Source organism: Coregonus lavaretus (genome assembly GCF_964263955.1).
Source record: "Coregonus lavaretus genome assembly, contig: HAP1_SCAFFOLD_334, whole genome shotgun sequence".
In the NCBI taxonomy this organism is placed as follows: Eukaryota; Metazoa; Chordata; class Actinopteri; order Salmoniformes; family Salmonidae; genus Coregonus; species Coregonus lavaretus.
The window spans coordinates 132,501-155,912 of record NW_028160098.1 but is presented as its reverse complement, the minus strand read 5'-3'; the positions used below and the strand labels follow the sequence as shown (position 1 = coordinate 155,912).

The 23,412-nt window shown below is 44.5% G+C and overlaps 1 protein-coding gene across 1 annotated transcript in view; it reads left to right on the top strand.

The window, feature by feature from the left end:
* The window catches only part of LOC311122153 (tripartite motif-containing protein 16-like), a 47,679-nt gene that overhangs the window by 22,062 nt on the left and 2,205 nt on the right, over positions 1 to 23,412 (top strand). The window contains exons 4-6 of the mRNA XM_084196555.1: positions 8,244 to 8,843; positions 9,314 to 9,409; positions 23,287 to 23,412. The exon at positions 23,287 to 23,412 is cut by the window's right edge and continues 102 nt beyond it. Of these exons, the coding sequence (XP_084052681.1) occupies positions 8,244 to 8,843; positions 9,314 to 9,409; positions 23,287 to 23,412 (822 nt within the window). The remainder of the gene's footprint in view (positions 1 to 8,243; positions 8,844 to 9,313; positions 9,410 to 23,286) is intronic.

Genomic DNA, 23,412 nt, shown 5'->3' with positions numbered 1-23,412 from the left:
GCCAACGAGAGCGTACAGGTCACAATGGTGGGTAGTATATGGGGCTTTGGTGACAAAATGGATGGCACTGTGATAGACTACATCCAATTTGCTGAGTAGAGTGTTGGAGGCTATTTTGTAAATGACATCGCCGAAGTCAAGGATCGGTAGGATAGTCAGTTTTACAAGGGCGTTTGGCAGTATGAGTGAAGGAGGCTTTGTTGCGAAATAGGAAGCCGATTCTAGATTTAACTTTGGATTGGAGATGCTTAATGTGAGTCTGGAAGGAGAGTTTACGGTCTAACCAGACACCTAGGTATTTGTAGTTGTCCACATATTCTAAGTCAGACCCGCCGAGAGTAATGATTCTAGTCGGGCGGGCGGTTGCAAGCAGCGTTCGATTGAAGAGCATGCATTTAGTTTTACTAGTGTTTAAATCAAATCAAATCAAATCAAATTGTATTTGCCACATGCGCCAAATACAACAGGTGTAGACATTACAGTGAAATGCTTACTTACAATGCAGTTTTTTAAAGAAAAATGTAAAAGAAAAAAGAGTTAATTAGTAAAATATAAAAGCAAATAGCTAAAGAGCAGCAGTAAAATAAAATAACAGTAAGCAGGCTATATACAAGGTGGTACCGGTACAGAGTCAATGTGCGGGGGCACCGGCTAGTCGAGGTAATTGAGGTCATATGTACATGTGAGTAGAGTTAAAGTGACTATGCATAAATAGTAAACAGAGTAGCAGCAACGTAAAAGAGGGGGATGGGGTGGGGTGGGGGGGCAGTGCAAATAGTCCGGGTAGCCATGATTAGCTGTTCAGGAGTCTTATGGCTTGGGGGTAGAAGCTGTTGAGAAGCCTTTTGGACCTAGATTTGGCGCTCCGGTACCGCTTGCCGTGCGATAGCAGAGAGAACAGTCTATGACTAGGGTGGCTTGAGTCTTTGACAATTTCTAGGGCCTTCCTCAGACACTCCCTGGTATAGAAGTCCTAGATGGCAGGAAGCTTGGCCCCAGTGATGTACTGGGCCGTACACACTACCCTCTGTAGTGCCTTGCGGTCGGAGGCCGAGTAGTTGCCATACCAGGCGGTGAAGCAACCAGTCAGGATGCTCTCGATGGTGCAGCTGTAGAACATTTTGAGGATCTGAGGACCCATGCCAAATCTTTTCAGTCTCCTGACGGGGAATAGGTTTTGTCGTGCCCTCTTCACGACTGTCTTTGTGTGTTTGGACCATGATAGTTCGTTGGTGATGTGGACACCAAGGAACTTGAAGCTCTCAACCTGTTCCACTACAGCCCCGTCGATGAGAATGGGGGCGTGCTCAGTCCTCTTTTTTTTTCCTGTAGTCCACAATCATCTCCTTTGTCTTGATCATGTTGAGGGAGAGGTTGTTATCCTGGCACCACACGACCAGGTCTCTGACCTCCTCCCTATAGGCTGTCTCATCGTTGTCGGTGATCAGGCCTACCACTGTTGTGTCGTCGGCAAACTTAATGATGGTGTTGGAGTCGTGCCTGGCCATGCAGTCATGGGTGAACAGGGAGTACAGGAGGGGACTGAGCACGTACCCCTGAGGGGCCCCTGTGTTGAGGATCAGCATGGCAGACGTGTTGTTACCTACCCTTACCAGCTGGGGGCGGCCCGTCAGGAAGTCCAGGATCCAGTTGCAGAGGGAGGTGTTTAGTCCCAGGAACCTTAGCTTAGTGTTAAGCTTTGAGGGCACTATGGTGTTGAACGCTGAGCTGTAGTCAATGAATAGCATTCTCACGTAGGTGTTCCTCTTGTCCAGGTGGGAAAGGGCAGTGTGGAGTGCAATAGAGATTGAATCATCTGTGGATCTGTTGGGGCGGTATGCAAATTGGAGTGGGTCTAGGGTTTCTGGAATAATGGTGTTGATGTGAGCCATGACCAGCCTTTCAAAGCACTTCATGGCTACAGATGTGAGTGCTACGGGTCGATAGTCATTTAGGCAGGTCATCTTAGTGTTCTTGGGCACAGGGACTATAGTGGTCTGCTTGAAACATGTTGGTATTATAGACTCAGTCAGGGACATGTTGAAAATGTCAGTGAAGACACTTGCCAGTTGGTCAGCACATGCTCGGAGTACTCGTCCTGGTAATCCGTCTGGCCCTGCGGCCTTGTGAATGTTGACCTGCTTAAAAGTCTTACTCACATCGGCTACGGAGAGCGTGATCACATAGTCATCCGGAGCAGTTGGAGGCTACGGAAGGAGGGTTGTATGGCATTGAAGGTCGTTTGGAGGTTTGTTAACACAGTGTCCAATGAAGGGCCAGATGTATACAAAATGGTGTTGTCTGCGTAGAGGTGGATCGGAGAGTCACCAGCAGCAAGAGCGACATCATTGATATACACAGAGAATAGAGTCGGCCCGAGAATTGAACCCTGTGGCACCCCCACAGAGACTGCCAGAGGTCCAGACAACAGGCCCTCCGATTTGACACATTGAACTCTATCTGAGAAGTAGTTGGTGAACCAGGCGAGGCAGTCATTTGAGAAACCAAGGCTATAATTGAACTACAAAATTGCCTGATTATACAGGCACAACTCATATTTTACATTTCAAATCATACTTTACATGCTTGTACACTTATGACATTAATTTACCTTCATAGTCCTGGTCTTCCTGACGGGCCCCAAGGTGGTGAAGGTCGGCAACAACACCTCTGTGGCATTTTGTATCGGAGGCCACGTCACCACTTAGGGGAGGAGCAGCCCGCGCAGAGGAGTGGGAGAGCGGGAGATCTCATCTCAATGCACGATACTTGTATGGCGCCGGTTAACTTCAATAAAGAAGTACTTATGTTTTAAAGAACAGTTCTTTTCTTTAGTATTTCTTAGACAAGAAGATACAACATGGTACCAGGAGTGAAATAACTCGCCTTTGATTCATCCATCATCGAGTTTTGGTCGAAAATGCTGAATGGCGCATACACATATATCAACTAGCAAACTTGACTAACGTTAGCTAACTAGCCACTGGGCTAATGAGACTGAGGTAAAAAATAACCACGCCGGAGCTAACGGAGCATGCAGTGCATGTAGCTAGTCGTTTTGCAGTGCTAGCTGGCTAACGACATGGAGCAGCTAAAGCCTCCAACAGAACTGAAACTGAACGGCAACGTTGAAGAGCAATGGAAGCGATTCAAGCAGCGTTTCACCCTCTATCTGACGGCGATAGGAGCGGCTGGAAAAGACGACACACAGAAGGTCGCACTGTTTCTCACAGTCTAGGACACCATTGATGTCTACAACAGCTTTCAGCTAATGGATGAAGAGCAAGCAGATTATGAACTGGTGTTAGCCAAATTTCTGTCTTTTTGTACTCCCAGAAGAAATGAGGTATGTTTTCAACAGTAGATGTCAGAATGAAACAGAGACTTGAGGAATTTATTATGGACATCAAACTGAAATGTCAGTTGTGTAATTTCGGTCAAATTGCAGACTCGCTGATACGAGAGCGAATTGTCATGGTGGTGAGAGACAAGCAAGAGGGGTTACTCAGAGTAGCATACGGTCAATGGACAGTGGTGGTCTTAGTGAAACATAATGCAAAGTGGAGTATTTTAGCAAAGGAAGAGCTACGGCTAACTTCAAAGGACAGCAGCACACTTCAGGGAACCAGCGCTCCTGCAGCAGCTGTGGAGGAGAGCACAGACCTTGCCAGTGCCCAGCATATAGAAAAGAGTGTTACAACTGTGGCATGAAGAATCCCTTCTCACTCAAATGCAGGCAGCGGAGACAACAAAATACAGTACACTGTGTCAACGAGGACCAGGACAACAGTGGTGACAACGAGTACAGTGAGGGGTCTTTTGGTGACCTCTTTGTGGGAACAGTCGCACTTGCAGGACTAGACGAGGACTGCTACCTACAAGACTAATGGAACTGATATTGTGTTCAAACTTGACACTGGAGCACAGGTCAACATCATTCCAGAGACTGAATTGTTACGGTTACAGGTAAAACCAGTGGTCTTCAGGGACATGCAGGTTGGTGCTGGAGGTAGATGATGAATCTCACAAGGTTCCGTTTGTCATAGTAAAGGGAGAAACAACACCCATCATTGGGTTAAAGTCATGTAACTTACTGGGTCTAGTGAAATGGGTTCATGTTGTGAAATGACTAATGTTGAGGATGCATATGCTGATGTTTTTCAGGGAATAGGAAAACTCAAGGTGCAGTACAAAATGGAGTTAGATCAGCCAAATAGACCAGTGATCCATGCACCTAGAAAGGTACCATTATCACCAAGAGACTAGCTAAAAGCAGAGCTGCTGAGGCTAGAGTCCTTAGATATCCTAGACAAAGTAGAAGAGCCTACTGAATGGGTCCACTCACTAGTAATAGTTGAGAAGGAAGACGGCTCGCTCAGACTGTGTATGGATCCAAAAGAGCTAAACAAGCATGTAAAAATGTGAACACTTTGAACTGCCTACCAGAGGGGAGATATTCAGGGACATAGCAGGGGCTAAATACTTCTCAAAGCTAGACGCCTCATCAGGGTTTTGGCAGATCAGTCTAGACAAGGAGAGTACAAGGCTTTGTACTTTCAATACTCCTTTTGGTAGCTAGTCATTTAAAAGGCTCCCGTTTGGTCTCACTTCAGCAACAGAAGTCTTTCACAGGACAGTCCAACAGATATCTGAGAGTGTGTCAGGCACCACAGTGTCCATTGATGATGTGCTAATATGGGCTCAGACTCTTGAAGAGCACAACACCAGGTTGAAAGCAGCACTTGATCTAGCCAGAGATAATGTGCTAAAGCTAAATGCAGACAAATGGGAATTCAGAATATAACCTTCCTGGGTGAAAAACTAACATGTGAAGGTGTTCAGATAGACCAGAGCAAAGTGACTGCCATCAAGAACATGCCACTGCCTACCGATCAAGAGGACGTACAAAGGTTCTTAGGGATGGTTAACTATGTGGGCAAATGTGTACCTAATCTGGCAACTCACACTAGTCAGATGAGAAGTCTACTGTGTAAAACTACAGAGTGGTGTTGGAACAGTAATCATCAGAAATAGTTTTGAGGAGCTCAAGGCATTGATCATGCATGCTCCAGTACTTTGGTTCTATGATAAAAAGCTCAAAACCAAAATCTCAGCAGATGCCTCTAAAGCAGGTTAAGGTGCAGTGTTGTTACAGCAGTATGGCACTAGATGGTGCCCAGTTGCATATGCCTCCAGGGCTCTGCCAACTTCTGAGTGTAACTATGCTCAGATTGAGAAAGAGGCATTGGCACTGTCATATGCATGTGAGAAATTCAGTGTGTTTATCTGTGGTAAAACAGTGTGGGCTGAAACAGATCATCAACCTTAAGTTACTATTGTAAAGAAGGGTCTAACATACACACCACCAAGGGAACAGAGACTGTTTCTAAAACTTCAGAAATATGACTTGCAACTCGAGTACAGGCCAGGGAAAGAATTGTTAGTGGCAGACACATTGTCCAGAGCTTTTGACAGCTCAGAACCAAACCAGATATATATGAGCCGGACGAGACCATACATGTAAACCTTATCAGAGAGAGTTGCCCAGTCTCAGATGAAATGTGGACAGTTATTTCACGTGCTACTGCAGAAGATGATTGTTTGCAAAAGGTGATTCAAGCCATAACATGCAGGTAGTCTGTACAAGCTATACCATACCCTTATGGTCAATACAGGGATGAGCTATCTGGACTTGATGGAATTCTGTTTAAGGGTTCAAGAATTGTGAAATCAAGTGTGTTACAGAAAAACATTCTGATCAAAATACACAAGGACCATCTAGGGATGGAAAAGTCAAAACGAGGTGCTAAAGCAGTGTTATTCTGGCCCAAGATTAATGCTGATATAGAGCAGACAGTCAGAGCCTGTATACAGTACCAGTCAAAAGTTTGTATACCTTCACTACTGGTCAAAAGTTTTAGAACACCTACTCATTCAAGGGTTTTCCTTTATTTGACTATTTTCTACATTGTAGAATAATAGTAAAGACATCTAAACTATGAAATAACACATGGAATCATGTAGTAAAAGTGTTCAATCAAATCAAAATATATTTTAGATTTTAGATTCTTCAAAGTAGCCACCCTTTGCCTTGACAGCTTTGCACACTCTTGGCATTCTCTCAAACCGCTTCATGAGGAATGTTTTTCCAACAGTCTTGAAGGAGTTCCCACATATGCTGAGCACTTGTTGGCTGCTTTTCCTTCACTCTGCGGTCCAACTCATCACAAACCATCTCAATTGGGTTGAGGTCGGGTGATTGTGGAGGCCAGGTCATCTGATGCAGCACTCCATCACTCTCCTTCTTGGTCAAATAGCCCTTACACAGCCTGGAGGTGTGTTGGGTCATTGTCCTGTTGAAAAACAAATGATAGTCCCACTAAGACCAAACCAGATGGGATGGCGTATCGCTGCAGAATGCTGTGGTAGCCATGCTGGTTAAGTGTGCCTTGAATTCTAAAGAAATCCCAGACAGTGTCATAAGTAAAGTACCCCCACACCATCACACCATCTACTCCATGCTTCACGGTGGGAACCACACATGTGGATATCATCCGTTCACCTACTCTGTGTCTCACAAAGACACTGCGGTTGGAACCCAAAATATCAGATTTGGACTCATCAGACCAAAGGACAGATTTCCACCAGTCTAATGTCCATTGCTTGTGTTTCTTGGCCCAAGCAAGTCTCTTCTTATTATTGGTGTCCTTTAGTAGTGGTTTCTTTGCAGCAATTTGACCATGAAGGCCTGATTCTCCTCTGAACAGTTGATGTTGGGATGTGTCTGTTACTTGAACTCTGTAAAGCATTTATTTGGGCTGCAATCTGAGGTGCAGTTAACTCTAATGAACTTATCCTCTGCAGCAGAGGTAACTCTGGGTCTTCCTTTCCTATGGCGGTCCTCATGAGAGCCAGTTTCATCATAACGCTTGATGGTTTTTGTGACTGCACTTGAAGAAACTTTCAAAGTTCTTGAAATGTTCCGTATTGACTGACCATGTCTTAAAGTAATGATGGACTGTCGTTGCTCTTTGCTTATTTGAGCTCTTCTTGCCATAATATGGACTTGGTCTTTTACCAAATAGGGCTATCTTCTGTATACCACCCCTCCCTTGTCACGACACAACTGATTGGCTCAAACGCATTAAGAAGGAAAGAAATTCCACAAATTAACTTTTAAGAAGGAACACCTGTTATTTGAAATGCATTCCAGGTGACTACCTCATGAAGCTGGTTGAGAGAATGCCAAGAGTGTGCAAATCTATCATCAAGGCAAAGGGTGGCTATTTGAAGAATCTCAAATATAAAATATATTTTGATTTGTTTAACACTTATTTGGGATACTACATGATTCCATATGTGTTATTTCATAGTTTTGATGTCTTCACTGTTATTCTACAATGTAGAAAATAGTATAAAATAAAGAAAAAACCCTTGAATGAGTAGGTGTTCTAAAACTGCCTTATTGCTATTAACGTACCAACGTAATTAGAGCAGTAAAATAAATGTTTTGTATACGGTCTGATATACCACGGCTGTCGGCCAATCAGCATTCAGGGCTTGAACTACCCAGTTTATAAATATATTTACACTCCAGACTCCTACATTGCTCGTCCTAATATTTATATATTTCTTAATTACATTCCTTTACTTTTTAGATGTGTGTATTGTTAGTTATTATTGAACTGTTGGAGCCAGGAACACAAGCATTTCGCTACACCTGCAATAACATCTGCTAAATATGTGTATGCGACCAATAATTTGATTTGATTTTTGAAAGTGTTACATCATTCTCAATCCACGTTGCGTTGTGGCTAAGAACAGCCCTTAGCTGTGGTACTGTATGTTGGCATATACCACACCTCCTCAGGCCTTATTGCTTAAATAGAACACATTAGTGTATTATAAGGCATTATAAAGGTCATTCAAATAATTATACATATGTTCTTCATAGAAACTGTTATCCTTTATATATTCTAACAACTCACATTTTAAGATTCATTATTTCATTTGTTCCATGTTAAGGCCTCTAACCTAGGAACAAAACTATTTGTCTCCCTCTTGCTGTTGCATGCAGTTCCTCTCTCTCTTCCTCCCTTCTTCTAACCCCTCCCTCCCTACTTCTAACCCCAGACCTCTGGCTGAACCAGGAAGTCCATCCCCCTGCCACAAACTCTCTTCTGAGGAAACGAAACTGATCTGAGTCTCTGTGTCGTCTGTCTGTGTGAGAGTGAACAACCGTCCAAATGGCTCAGCAGGGAGTTCTGCTGGACCAGGACCAGTTCTGTTGTTCTGTCTGTCTGGATCTACTGAAGGAGTCGGTCACCATCCCCTGTGGACACAGTTACTGTAGGAGCTGTATTGAGGGCTGCTGGGATCAGGATGTTCTGAAAGGGGTCTATAGCTGTCCTCAGTGCAGACATACCTTCACTCCAAGGCCTACTATGAGGAAAAGTAACATGTTGGCTGAAGTGGTGGAGAAACTGAAGAAGACAGGACTCCAGGCTGCTCCCCCTCCTGCTCTGTGCTATGCTGGACCTGGAGATGTGGCGTGTGATGTCTGCACTGGGACCAGAAAGCAGAAAGCCCTCATGTCCTGTCTGGCGTGTCTGGCCTCTTACTGTGAGACTCACCTCCAACCTCACTATGAATCTCCTGCTTTGAAGAAGCACAAGCTGGTCAAAGCCACCGCACAACTACAGGAGAAGATCTGCTCTCATCATGACAAACTGCTGGAGGTTTACTGTCGTACCGATCAGCAGTGTATCTGTTATCAGTGTGTGATGGATGAACATAAAGGCCATGATACAGTGTCAGCTGCAGCAGAGAGGACTGAGAAACAGGTAAGACCAGAACTACTTGTTGGTGACTGTCTGATAAACAAAGAATTAAAGATACAGTAGGAACTAAGGCTGTTTGAATATGAGATCATTCAAGTGATATCGATCCACAGCAGAACAAATATGAACACAAACCTTGAGTATATAGATATGTTAACCCAGATTCTCCAAATGTATCACCATTTTCTAAAGTCAAACACCATTATCAAACACCATTGTAATTTGTTATCAAACATCATTATCATTCATTATCAAACACCATTATCATTCGTTATCAAACACCCAATCAGCTCCCCTGTTTTGTGCACTGTTAAAACTATAATCATTCACATAACAACATAATAATATAATTTCACACACACTTCCTCAACATTTTAATCCCTATCTTCTATGGGCCCTATGTCCCATTACTATACTATTGATCTACTGGACAAATAAAGCTTGATAGCTTATTGAAGAGTGATTCTCCACAGAGGCAGCTGGGGATGAGTCAGCAGAAAGTCCAGCAGAGATTCCAGGAGAGAGAGAAGGACCTGAAGGAGCTCCAACAGGCTGTGGAGTCTCTCAAGGTGAGTATTGTTGACCAGAGGAGACACACCATTTCACTTCTCTCCTCCAGTCAGAGAGAGAGAGAGGGGCCCCTATCCAATCCCACTGGCTCCACTGTTGGGAACAGGCTGTCTGGACCCCTTTCAGAGAATAGACTGCTTAATGTAACTGACTGGTTATGAACCCGGGTCTACTGCCGGAGAAACCATCATCTTGACCAAAAGGACATTCCCTATTGTTCTGACTGATTTTAAGTCGCAAGCGGCTCTACCTCTTCACATAACCATGAGTAACCATGAGCGACTCATGTCTGCTATACATTAACAGGGAGCTCTCTCTCTCGATTCAATTAAATGGGCTTTATTGGCATTGGAAACATATGTTACATTACCAAAGCAAGTGAAATAAATAATAAACAAATCAGAAATTAACAGTAAACGTTACACTCACAAAAGTTTCAAAGGAATAGAGACATAAAAATAAATCTAAATCTAAATCAAATGTTATAATTCAAGTGCAAACAGAGTGAGCCATTCGCCAGACTGAGTTCTGGAGGTGAAATGGAAATGAATGAGGGAGAGTTAAGTGAGGTAGAAGGTGTGGTGAAGAGCTCAGAACCAGAGCCTGGCATCAATGGACATGATAAAGAAGAATCTGGTGCAGTAGCAGTTACATTGTTGTAGAAAGTGGATCCATACCTTTTGGTAGATCCATTTGTGGTTTCAGGGTGGGTGGGAAAGGATTTGGGTGCAGTTGAATCAGTGAAGGTAACCTGTAGTGGACTTGTGATATTTGTTTGTGTTTCTTCTGACCAGAGGGAGTGGGCGCTCCGTGTCACGCAACTTGGGTCAAGATCTGTTTCTTGCTTTGCTCTTAGGAAAAGGGCACCATTGAAATGAGTGATTTCTGGGGTAGCGTTAAGTGTGGAGGTGGAGCAATTCAAGTTTAAGCTTCCTGGTGTTTGTGATGCCCGCCGTTTGGTGCAACACAGACCCGGTGGTGAGCGTGGTGAAACAGAGTAGTCACTGTCAGTCCTTTTGAGTTTTGAGTCTTTACCCAACAAAGTCATGTTAGGATATATCAGTTATCATGTTAGAACTTTGTGCCGAATCCACTGCGCTGATTCAGGTGCAACGTTTATGGTCATGTTGCAGCAGTTTGTAGGAGGGAGATCCAAGATGTGGGAAGTGTGCAGGAGGGCATGGGATAGAGGATTGTGTAGTTTCGGTGGATAAAGTTGTGTGTGTCAACTGTTGGGATGCCCATGTTGCTGGGGATCGGAAGTGTCCGGTGCGAGAGAGGCAGGTTGAGGTGGCTAGAGTCAGAGTAGCGCAGAAGGTGTCGTATGCTGAGACAGTGAAGGAAGTAGAGGAGGATGGGTCAAGGGTGAGAGATCCTGAGAGGATCCCTGTGAGTAGTAGATCTGTGCCAGCACAGAGGGATAGGCCAACGAGTGATATATACTTTAGTAAAGTTAGCTTCTTAGAGTTCATAGCAATGGTTATCAACTATACCGCATAAATGGATTGTCAATCACAGAAAATGGATATTGTGATGGCAGCTGTAAAGAAGTATTTGGGCATACAAGATTAGACTTCAGAAGAGTTACAGGGTGTGTTGAGTGGTGGTGTCCCGTCCTCCCAGGCCGTTGGCATGGTGCAGGAGCAGATAGGTTCAAAGTAGTGGAATGGGGTAGGGGGTATTTAATGAGTGTAGGGTTAGTTGGAAGGTTTTTAATTAAATGTTCCTTTCCCCTTTTCCCATTGTGTATCACAAAGTAAAATAGATTTATATTATAGTCCAGTTGGGGTGGTAATGCAACATATTGGATGCCAACCGCCGTTAAACTCCAAAGAAGAAGAACCGTTATATTATGGCTATGTACAGTGTTGTAACGATGTCTCTGTCTCTCTCATTCATTAACTTTCGCGGTAGTTGGTTGTGTGGGTCTCTGGTTATGAATAGGGTGCGGACAGACAATCGTTGATGAATATTTATAGAGCTCTGATCAGGACGACAATTGATTACTGGTGTACAGTTTATGGAACAGAGGTAAAGACTTGGCTTCAGAAGCTGGACAGAATCCAGTATATAGCTTTAAGGATATGTACTGGTGCATTTAAATCAACATCTGTATGTGTCTTACTGGTGGAGGCAGGTGAGATGCCTTTGGATATACAGCGTAAAAAATGGTCATTATCTTATTGGGTTGAAAGGCTGTGAGGTTGAGCATCCCACTGCTACTGTTCTAGATGACTGTTGGGAATATACTAGTAGACAAGGCAGTGGTTTTGGTTGGACAGTTGGAAAGCTTGCTGATGAGAGTGGTTTGAGGGAGTTGGAGGTTGACCCTTCTGTGGTGATAGGGGATGTTCCTCCATGGTTACTCCCAGACCCTGTTGTTGATCTAACCTTGGTAGAGAAAAGGAAAGATTGGTTTGAAGTCAGTGATATAGTGAAACTGGTTGACAATTACATTGGTAAAAGTTTTTATGCTTTTTTAATGCTTTTCACAGACTGATCCAAGGACCCAGATAGTGGGCTCACAGGAGCAGGCGTTTACGTTCCTGAATTTGATGTGCAGATATGTAAAAGACTAACAGATGAACTGTCAGTATACTCAGTTGAACTGTTGGTGATAATAGTTGCCCTCCAGTGGGTGGAGGACGTACAACCTGTTAGAATTATAGTATACTCAGATTCTTTGTCTGTATTGAATAGTTTATCATCTGGTAAATCTAATAGGAGTGACCTACTATTGGAGTTATTAATGTTATTATGGAGAATTGAGAGAATGGGGGTAGTAGTGACATTCTGCTGGGTCCCAGCACATTCTGGTGTGGAAGGGAATGAAATTGTAGACCAGTTAGCTAAAAGAGCTTTGAAACGAGATATAATTTATATTAATGTTCCACTGGGTAGAGGTGAGGCCAAATGTAAGATCAGAGCCATTTTGATAGATGTGTGGCAGAAGAGATGGTACTCTGAGCACAAGGGCCGGCATTTATATGAATAGTTTACAGTTTTACAGAAAGGTCGATGGACCAAGATTCAAAGGTCAGATTAGGAAGGAAGAGGTGGTGTTTACTCAATTGCGCTTAGAAAATTGTACATTGAACTCGTCATTACATCTGGTTGGCAAGCATGTGAATAGTTTGAGTGTGGAGGGTATGGTCGATGAAACGGTGGAGCATGTGTTGTTATATTGTTGTAAGTATGTTGAAGAGAGGGAAAGATTGAAGTGTAGGGTCATTGAGGTTGGACGGGGTTGGTGGGGTTTGGAATGGATTTTGGGGATGGGGGAGGGTCTATTAGAAGTTAGTAGGGCTCTTCTTTATTTTCTCAGAAGTACTGAGTAAGGTAGGAGGATTTAGAAATGTTGGAAACCGTGATTGACCACACACTCCAGCACAGTAGGTGGCGGCATGCACCTTTAACGTTGGTTTGTGGACCGCCATTATATCATAGAAGAAGAAGTTGGTTGTGTGAGTGTTTTGTGGTTCGTGAGGAGGGCTACTATTATTTTTTCTTTTGGTTCTTGCGTATTTTCTGGATTTATTTTCTCATGGTGGAGGGTTTGTTTATTGGTTTCCACTGTTTATCGTTTAGAGTTGAGGGGGGAGTAGGGGTAGTTTGTTAGGGCGGCGTGATGGCCTCAACCGAGAGGAGAAGAAACGCTGTCGCTTCGGGTGCGTTCCGGAGAAAGGTGTGGAGGAAGTTTTGCTCATGGTCGGCGAACAGGTTGGAGCGGAACATCTGCATCCAGAATGAACAAGGCGGTGGTTGTGTTAATGAAAAAGGTTTGTCTTGTTGCGAGTGGGATTTTTGTGAGGGGTGTGTTGGTGCAGATGTCGCCTCTTTCTATAAGAGTTGTGGTGGCTAATCTGCCTCCGTTTATTACTTACGAACAGACCGCAAGTAGTTGGTTCGTTTTGGTAATTTTGCAAGTGGTTTTCGTGTGCTCTCGGCTGGGTGGCAAGTGTAGTCCGTTAAACATGTTGTCTCTTTTCGTAGACCAATATTTGTTTCTTAACAATCTTCAAGGTTACGCAGGGGAGGGGTGGAATGCAGGGTTTGCTAGCACAGATAGTTTTGGGTGGTTCTAGTGTGGGGATGTAGGACATAATGCTAGTGCAGACAAGCGCGACCAGCCAGCAGCGGGGGCTAGGGCTAGGCTGGACACAATACATGTTTAACGCCTTTTTTTCTGATAAAGCTACTTATTTACATCCGCCATGGAGTCCAGTTTCATAATATTACCATATGTCCCAGATGCTTGCCGTAGTTTAGAAATAATAGGGCATGTTTCACCCTACCAGCTCCTATTAGTTGTTTTGAGCTCTGTGGCACCAACTCGCCTAATGAAAGTTATATTCCCAGCCCATTGTTCTGCGTCACAATGCCAGCTTCACTATTGTTGATAATGAGACCAGCCTGTATTAACATTGTAGCTTCACCTCAGGTAACTTATTATTAACAAGGTTATGACTACTTGGTGAGCAAACTCACTGTTCACCTGGGTACATGTTGTGGTGACCCACAGTGCTACGTATGGTTGGCGCAGAGGCAATCAAATATTTAACATTTTCTGGTCACAGTTAATCATATTTTCTTTCAGAAAAAGGTGTATAACCTAAACAAAACGCATATCCGTCCTCTTTTTCAAGATGTGGTCGATTTAAACAGCCAGAATACATTTTATATCAATTTAGAAATAACCTTTTAATTGTTTTATTTATTTATTGTTTCTATATTACTGCTGGGTAATTTGATATGCGTCGAAATCTGTAAGATCGTTGGCATTGAATTGAGCTAATGCTGCGCAGGTTCACTGAGTTGTAAACTAAATGGATAGGTGTAGCTCATTGATTTATAGATCTGACACAGTTGCTACCTCAGATAATGAGCCTAGCAAGTGTCGTGAATGAGGTATGTAGTACCCACAGAAGGCCACAGGGAGGAGCAAGAGAGCTATAAACCTATTAATTTTTTTTGCTTTAAATACCCTAAACCTAACAATCAATCAATCAAATGTGTTTATAAAGTCCTTTTTACATCAGCAGATGTCACAAAGTGCTATACAGAAACTCTAACCCTACTTATAACCTATTTTAGCCTTAACTCTAACCCCTAACCCTAATTCTAGGGTAGGGTAGCCTAGAACACGTTTAGAAACTATTTTAGTAATAATTTTATGTTAGTAAATACCATTATAGTACTAAATAGCATTTATTGTTATTTTTTTAAATAAAACCTATGTAACCTTTATTAGTCATTTTATTATACAGTGAGGGAAAAAAGTATTTGATCCCCTACTGATTTTGTACATTTGCCCACTGACAAAGACATGATCAGTCTATAATTTTAATGGTAGGTTTATTTGAACAGTGAGAGACAGAATGACAACAAAAAAATCCAGAAAAATGCATGTCAAAATTGTTAGAAATTGATTTGCATTTTAATGAGGGAATTAAGTATTTGACCACTCTACAAAACATGACGTAGTACTTGATGGCAAAACCCTTGTTGGCAATCACAGAGGTCAGACGTTTCTTGTAGTTGGCCACCAGGTTTGCACACATCTCAGGAGGGATTTTGTCCCACTCCTCTTTGCAGATCTTCTCCAAGTCATTAAGGTTTTGAGGCTGACGTTTGGCAACTCAAACCTTCAGCTCCCTCCACAGATTTTCTATGGGATTAAGGTCTGGAGACTGGCTAGGCCACTCCAGGACCTTAATGGGCTTCTTCCAGAGCCACTCCTTTGTTGCCTTGGCCATGTGTTTTGGGTCATTGTCATGCTGGAATACCCATCCACGACCCATTTTCAATGCCCTGGCTGTGGGAAGGAGGTTCTCACCCAAGATTTGACGGTACATGGTCCCGTCCATCGTCCCTTTGATGCAGTGAAGTTGTCCTGTCCCCTTAGCAGAAAAACACCCTCAAAGCATAATGTTTCCACCTCCATGTTTGACAGTGGGGTTGGTGTTCTTGGGGTCATAGGCAGCATTCCTCCTCATCCAAACACGGAGAGTTGAGTTGATGCCACAGAGCTCGATTTTGTTCTCATCTGACCACAACACTTTCACCCAGTTCTCCTCTGAATCATTCAGATGTTCATTGGCAAACTTCAGACGGGCCTGTATATGTGCTTTCTGGAGCAGGGGGACCTTGCGGGTGCTGCAGGATTTCAGTCCTTCATCGCGTAGTGTGTTACCAATTGTTTTCTTGGTGACAATGGTCCCAGCTGCCTTGAGATCATTGACAAGATCCTCCCGTGTAGTTCTGGGCTGATTCCTCACCATTCTCATGATCATTGCAACTCCACGAGGTGAGATCTTGCATGGAGCCCCAGGCAGAGGGAGATTGACAGTTGTTTTGTGTTTCTTCCATTTGCGAATAATCACACCAACTGTTGTCACCTTCTCACCAAGCTGCTTGGCGATGGTCTTGTAGCCCATTCCAGCCTTGTGTAGGTCTACAATCTTGTCCCTGACATCCTTGGAGAGCTCTTTGGTCTTGGCCATGGTGGAGAGTTTGGAATCTGATTGATTGATTGCTTCTGTGGACAGGTGCCATTTATACAGGTAACAAACTGAGATTAGGAGCACTCCCTTTAAGAGTGTGCTCCTAATCTCAGCTCGTTACCTGTATAAAAGACACCTGGGAGCCAGAAATCTTTCTGATTGAGAGGGGGTCAAATACTTATTTCCCTCATTAAAATGCAAATCAATTTATAACATTTTTTACATGCATTTTTCTGGATTTTTTTGTTGTTATTCTGTCTCTCACTGTTCAAATAAACCTACAATTAAAATTATAGACTGATCATTTCTTCGTCAGTGGGCAAACGTACAAAATCAGCAGGGGATCAAATACTTTTTTCCCTCACTGTATGTATTATTGCAAGGCAAAACACTTGATAAACAACACATTTGTTTTATTTTTTAAATGTGGTTTGAACTGGGTGTGACCTAGTAACCTCTATGTGAAAGTCTAGCAATTGGCATGTCATAGGTGGGGCAGGTTTGAGACTGATCTACAGAATTTATAAGAACAATACACTTTATTTCTCAGCTGCCTCACCAATGTCTTTACGTGAATTAATAACTTTTAATTGCTAAATGTTTCCAATAAATGGCTGCATAAAACCACAAAGCATCAGTTATAGGCTACAAGCATAAAATAGCATGCAACCAAAGACTATGTCCTATGATTTTCTAAAAAGGTCACTCATTACTTTACAGTTAGCTATATACCTCGTATTAGGCCTGTGTTGCTTTTGGGAGAGCAACAAAATATTAACTCTAGCAGGTATTGAACCCCGGCCAAATAATCACTAGTCAGATGCGCTAACCTCAACCCTAGTAAACATGCATTATATAAAAACGTTCTTAATATCTGATTTTGGGAGTAAACAGTCTCGGAATAGAAAAGACAAAACACTGCATCTTCCAGCCCGCCAATCAATTACGTCATGCAACCCTCGTGGTTAGCAAATCTACCTCAACATACCCCTCGCTTGTGCGAGAAGGCTTATTGATAATCGTTATAGTACAGAGTGCTCGCTGTCGCTGACGGCTCAAGCTTTTGTCGGGGCTTGTTGATATGGCTACTTGTTCGAGAAGGGAGAGTGGCTCGATGCTGGTTGATGAATTTGACAATGAATGTACTAGAAAAATATGTTTTTGTCAAGCAGAGGTGACTGAATTAATGTTCAGGCTTATTGATAATCGTTATAGTAATGAAGTATAATTTAAAAACATGAGCATAATAATAACAAGCCATTTAGCAGACGCTTTTATCCAAAGCGACTTACAGTCATGCGTGTATATTTTTTTTTTTTGGTGTATGGGTGGTCCCGTGGATCGAACACACTACCTTGGCGTTACAAGCGTCGCGCTCTACAGAGCTGAGCTACAGAGGACCACTTAAAAACAGGTAATAATAAACATGAATCATCATTATATTACTTCACAGTAATGTGTTAAATGCTTTTTCAGTCCTTCCTCTTGCGTTAGCAGTGTGGAAAGGGACAGTAAAAAGCTCAGGCAGGAGTTTTCCTGTGAGGCGGAGTGGTGGTGTATCCAGGGAGAGAACTAAACTAATCTTCTGAAATGTCATTCATGGTCTTATGCTGCCATCTATTGGAATTATTAAGCAACTGCAGTAGTAATAATGTGTATATCCTTACTAAGTGTATATCCTTACTAAAGTAGTAATTACTTAGAGTTGCAGAATATATGGAGGGGGTACCAGGAGGGAGGAGAGTAGAGCAGGGCCAAGTGGTGGTGCGCAGGCCGTGGAGAAAGCGGTGGTGGGGAGGGTTGCAGCTGGGCTACATGAGCTGAGGCAGGTTTCTGTAGTAACAGAGACTCCGGTGGGCGAAGGCTTGGTGGGCTCATCCCAGGAAATATTGCCTGTCATTGGGGAAGAGGCTCTGATCAGGGGGGAAGTGCAGGGGGCAGAGACTGGGGAGGAGGAGGACGGTACCGTGCCAATGGTGGAGGAGGAGGAAGAGGGGGAGGTGAGTCTGCGGGAGCGGAGGACAAGGTGTCTCGTTTTCAGACGGCTCATTGGATCCAGAGCTGACAGCCAGTCAGGCTGAGGGCCCAGTATATACGGTGAGAGAACTTTCTAGGTTCCTGATGGAGACTAAAGGGGAAAAAGAAGGTTCTGCTGGAGTCTTATTTGATTGATCCTGGAAGGTTTGTAAGGTCAGTACAACACGTGATGAAGAATGAGGGGTTTAGTGTCCTCTCACCCAGGAAGCGGTATAGGCTGAGAAAATGGGTCATGGGTTCTTAAGGGCATGTCTTCAGAATCTGCTTAAATTGATGTTTTTTTCTGGCATGGCTGCTTAATGGGCTTCTCTACTGGTTTCTGATTGTGGTGATTTCCCTCCCACCTCTTATGGAGATTTCACGGTTAGACTTCCTTAACATGAACGGCAGCAAAGACTGGGGGAATATGTAAACCAAAAACATTTAAATGCCATGGCAGAAATCTTAGTGCAGGGGTAGCAAAAGCGGTGTGTAAGGGTAGGTTGTTAGTGTTTAGAGCCCAAATAATGACCTTGTCTTTGCTTTCATAAATGTGTCTGCACCTGGTCCTCTGTAGCTCAGCTGGTAGAGCACGGCGCTTGTAATGCCAGGGTAGTGGGTTCGATCCCCGGGACCACCCATACACAAAAAAATAAAATAATATATATATATATATATACATACAGTGGGGAAAAAAAGTATTTAGTCAGCCACCAATTGTGCAAGTTCTCCCACTTAAAAAGATGAGAGATGCCTGTAATTTTCATCATAGGTACACTTCAACTATGACAGACAAATTGAGAAAAAAAAATCCAGAAAATCACATTGTAGGATTTTTTATGAATTTATTTGCAAATTATGGTGGAAAATAAGTATTTGGTCACCTACAAACAAGCAATATTTCTGGCTCTCACAGACCTGTATCTTCTTCTTTAAGAGGCTCCTCTGTCCTCCACTCGTTACCTGTATTAATGGCACCTGTTTGAACTTGTTATCAGTATAAAATACACCTGTCCACAACCTCAAACAGTCACACTCCAAACTCCACTATGGCCAAGACCAAAGAGCTGTCAAAGGACACCAGAAACAAAATTGTAGACCTGCACCAGGCTGGGAAGACTGAATCTGCAATAGGTAAGCAGCTTGGTTTGAAGAAATCAACTGTGGGAGCAATTATTAGGAAATGGAAGACATACAACACCACTGATAATCTCCCTCGATCTGGGGCTCCACGCAAGATCTCACCCCGTGGGGTCAAAATGATCACAAGAACGGTGAGCAAAAATCCCAGAACCACACGGGGGGACCTAGTGAATGACCTGCAGAGAGCTGGGACCAAAGTAACAAAGCCTACCATCAGTAACACACTACGCCGCCAGGGACTCAAATCCTGCTGTGTCCCCCTGCTTAAGCCAGTACATGTCCAGGCCCGTCTGAAGTTTGCTAGAGTGCATTTGGATGATCCAGAAGAGGATTGGGAGAATGTCATATGGTCAGATGAAACCAAAATAGAACTTTTTGGTAAAAACTCAACTCGTCGTGTTTGGAGTACAAAGAATGCTGAGTTGCATCCAAAGAACACCATACCTACTGTGAAGCATGGGTGTGGAAACATCATGCTTTGGGGCTGTTTTTCTGCAAAGGGACCAGGACGACTGATTCGTGTAAAGGAAAGAATGAATGGGGCCATGTATCGTGAGATTTTGAGTGAAAACCTCCTTCCATCAGCAAGGGCATTGAAGATTAAACGTGGCTGGGTCTTTCAGCATGACAATCATCCAAAACACACCGCCCGGGCAACGAAGGAGTGGCTTCGTAAGAAGCATTTCAAGGTGCTGGAGTGGCCTAGCCAGTCTCCAGATCTCAACCCCATAGAAAATCTTTGGAGGGAGTTGAAAATCCGTGTTGCCCAGCGACAGCCCCAAAACATCACTGCTCTAGAGGAGATCTGCATGGAGGAATGGGCCAAAATACCAGCAACAGTGTGTGAAAACCTTGTGAAGACTTACAGAAAACGTTTGACCTGTGTCATTGCCAACAAAGGGTATATAACAAAGTATTGAGAAACTTTTGTTATTGACCAAATACTTATTTTCCACCATAATTTGCAAATAAATTCATAGAAAATCCTACAATGTGATTTTCTGGAATTTCTTTTCTGATTTTGTCTGTCATAGTTGACGTGTACCTATGATGAAAATTACAGGCCTCTCTCATCTTTTTAAGTGGGAGAACTTGCACAATTGGTGGCTGACTAAATACTTTTTTTCCCCACTGTATGCACGCATGACTGTAAGTCGCTTTGGATAAAAGCGTCTGCAAAATGGCACTTTATATTATATTATAGTACAGGGCTCAGTTCTCTGTTTCACCAGAGGGGTTGGAAAAACAGAGTGGGGAAACCAAGAAAATCCCTTGTTTTACGTTTGTCTGATGGGCGGGTAACTTCTGTTGTGGGGAGTTGAGGGAGCCTGATGGGTGGGTAACTTCTGTTGTGGGGGAGATGAGGGAGCCTGATGGGTGGGTAACTTCTGTTGTGGGGAGATGAGGGAGACTGATGGGTGGGTAACTTCTGTTGTGGGGGAGAGGAGGGAGCCTGATGGGTGGGTAACTTCTGTTGTGGGGAGATGAGGGAGTCTGATGGGTGGGTAACTTCTGTTGTGGGGAGATGAGGGAGCCTGATGGGTGGGTAACTTCTGTTGTGGGGAGATGAGGGAGCCTGATGGGTGGGTAACTTCTGTTGTGGGGAGATGAGGGAGCCTGATGGGTGGGTAACTTCTGTTGTGGGGAGATGAGGGAGCCTGATGGGTGGGTAACTTCTGTTGTGGGGGAGATGAGGGAGCCTGATGGGTCGGTAACTTCTGTTGTGGGGGAGATGAGGGAGCCTGATGGGTGCGTAACTTCTGTTGTGGGGGAGATGAGGGAGCCTGATGGGTGGGTAACTTCTGTTGTGGGGGAGATGAGGGAGCCTGATGGGTGGGTAACTTCTGTTGTGGGGGAGATGAGGGAGCCTGATGGGTGGGTAACTTCTGTTGTGGGGGAGATGAGGGAGCCTGATGGGTGGGTAACTTCTGTTGTGAGGTGATGAGGCTGTGGAGTTGTACTCTGATTTATAGAGGGCAGAACTCTGTGGTCCTCTGTAGCTCAATTGGTAGAGCATGCCGCTTGTAATGCCAGGGTAGTGGGTTCGATCCCCGGGACCACCCATATGTAAAAATGTATGCACATGACTGTAAGTCGCTTTGGATAAAAGCGTCTGCTAAATGGCATATTATTATTATTATCCTGGGTTTTCTCAGGTTCTGCTCACAGACCTTTCCAAACTCTCTTTGTCACAGATAAATCAAATAGACATTTCCCTGGCCTTTCACAAACTTTCAGCTGCTGTCTCTCAGACGGTCTGCCTGTGGATTTTTATAAAAAGTTCTGGGGAATTATTTTACAGGACGTGTGTTGTGTGAGTGCGTCGGGGTGGGGGAGCTGTCGCTAAGCTGTAGACGGGAGGCTTTGACTCTCCTGCCCAAACAAGTAGATTTGAGCGACTTAAGGAACTGGAGGCCTGTGTCATTGCTCTGTTTGGACTATAAGGTCTTTACCAAGGTCCTCGTTAACAGACTCAAGTCCCACCTGGACTCTATTGTACACAAGGACCAAACGTACTGTGTACCAGGACGCTCAAACACAGACAATCTGTTCATAATCAGGAGAAAGCCTTTGATAGGGTGGACCATGAATATCTGTTCAATGTGTTGTTTTGGTTGTGGGGAGAATTTTGTGGCCTGTGTTCAAATGCTGTACGCTGGGGCTTCATGTATGGTCAAGGTGTGGGGAGGGCTCAGTAGGCCAGTCTGGGTAGGGAGGGGCATTCACCAGGGATGCCCTCTGTCAGGGCAGCTATACACTCTTGAATTGAGCCCTTTCTGGGCCTGCTACGCAGGAGGCTACAGGGAGTGTGGGAGCCAGGCATAGGGTTGGGGACAGGCATAGCAGTGTCAGCATACGCTGATGACGTCTGTGTTGGTTAGGGATGAGCAGAACCTACAGGCCCTGGAGAATAGTTTGAGGGTGTACGAGGGGGCATCTTCTGCTTAGGTAAACTGGGGCAAGAGTGAGGCTCTGTTATGTGGGGCATGGAGGGACAGGGCACCTCCGCAGCTTCCAGGGGGGTTGCAGTGGGGCTGTGAGTGGCTCAAGATGCTTGGGGTGTATCTGGGCTCGGAGGGTTGGGATAGGAAGAACTGGGAAGGAGTGTCACAAGTGGTGGTGTCGAGGCTGACGAAGTGGAGGTGGCTCATCTCCCAAGTGGCATACAGAGGGACGGTGCTGATCATCAACAAATTGGTGGCATCCTCTCTATGGCTTAAATTGGCCATTCTCAACGCCCCCGGTGGTCTGCTTGTGGACCTGCAGCGCAAGTTAGTGAATTTTTTCTGGTCAGGGTGGCAGCGTTCTGACTCAGCAGCACAGAGGCTACTGTACCGTACGGAGGTGGGCTGGAGGGAACCAGCATGTGCTCTGTTGAGGAGGGCTGGTGGTTTGGGGCTGGATCAGCAGCTCTTCATCATGCTGCTGGAGAGACTCAATACAGCAGGGGTCTCTGATTTCTATGCTGCAGTACTGAGGGCTGGAGCAGCCTGAGGAGGGGCCACCACCGTTTCCACCACTGCAAGTGACAGCAGAGACTGGGGACTGGCAGGAGAGTCCGGAGGACTTACTGACTTTTAACACTCTGAGCCTGGGGGAGTTTGAGGAGGTGGGGGGTAAGGTGCTGTACACCCTCAGTGTCAAAGTTAGACACATCAGGAGCTTAGCGGGAGTGAAGGGGCATCAGTGGCAGGGGGTTGTGGGGGCTGAGAGCATGGCAGGGTATATGTGGAGGGTGCTCTATAAGCTCCCAGTGCTGGAAAGGTCAGGGGTCCTCCAGTGGAGTGTATTACATGGAGCCCTGGACACCAATAGCTGGTTGGCTCGGGTTGACCTGGGAGTTGGGGAGGGGTGTCCGTTTTCTGCAATGACAGACTGTTCATCATGTTTTTTCTGTGTTGCCAGGGTAATGCCATTACTGTTGACGCCTTAGGGTTGAGTTTGAGTTGTACAAAATTATCAACAGTGTGGAGATGTTTCAGGAGGTATGGGGGCTCAGGGGGGCTGTCTGTACGGCTGGAGAGGAGGGGTTGGATGGACGGTTGGAATGTGGTGCTGGATGGTGTATTGTACTGTGGTGTTGGGTACTGGATAATGTGATTGTGTGGAGGTTGTGGTGGCACGCTATGTGTTTTTAGGGGTAGGGGTGTTAGTGTAATGAGGATGGCTCATTAAAGTAAGACAAGTCTCTCTCTCTCTCTCTCTCTTAACAGAGCTCTGCACAGGCAGCAGTGGTGGACAGTGATAAGATCTTTACTGAGCTGATCCGCTCCATTGAGAGAAGGCGCTCTGAGGTGAAGGAGCTGATCAGAGCCCAAGAGAAGGCTCAAGTGAGTCAA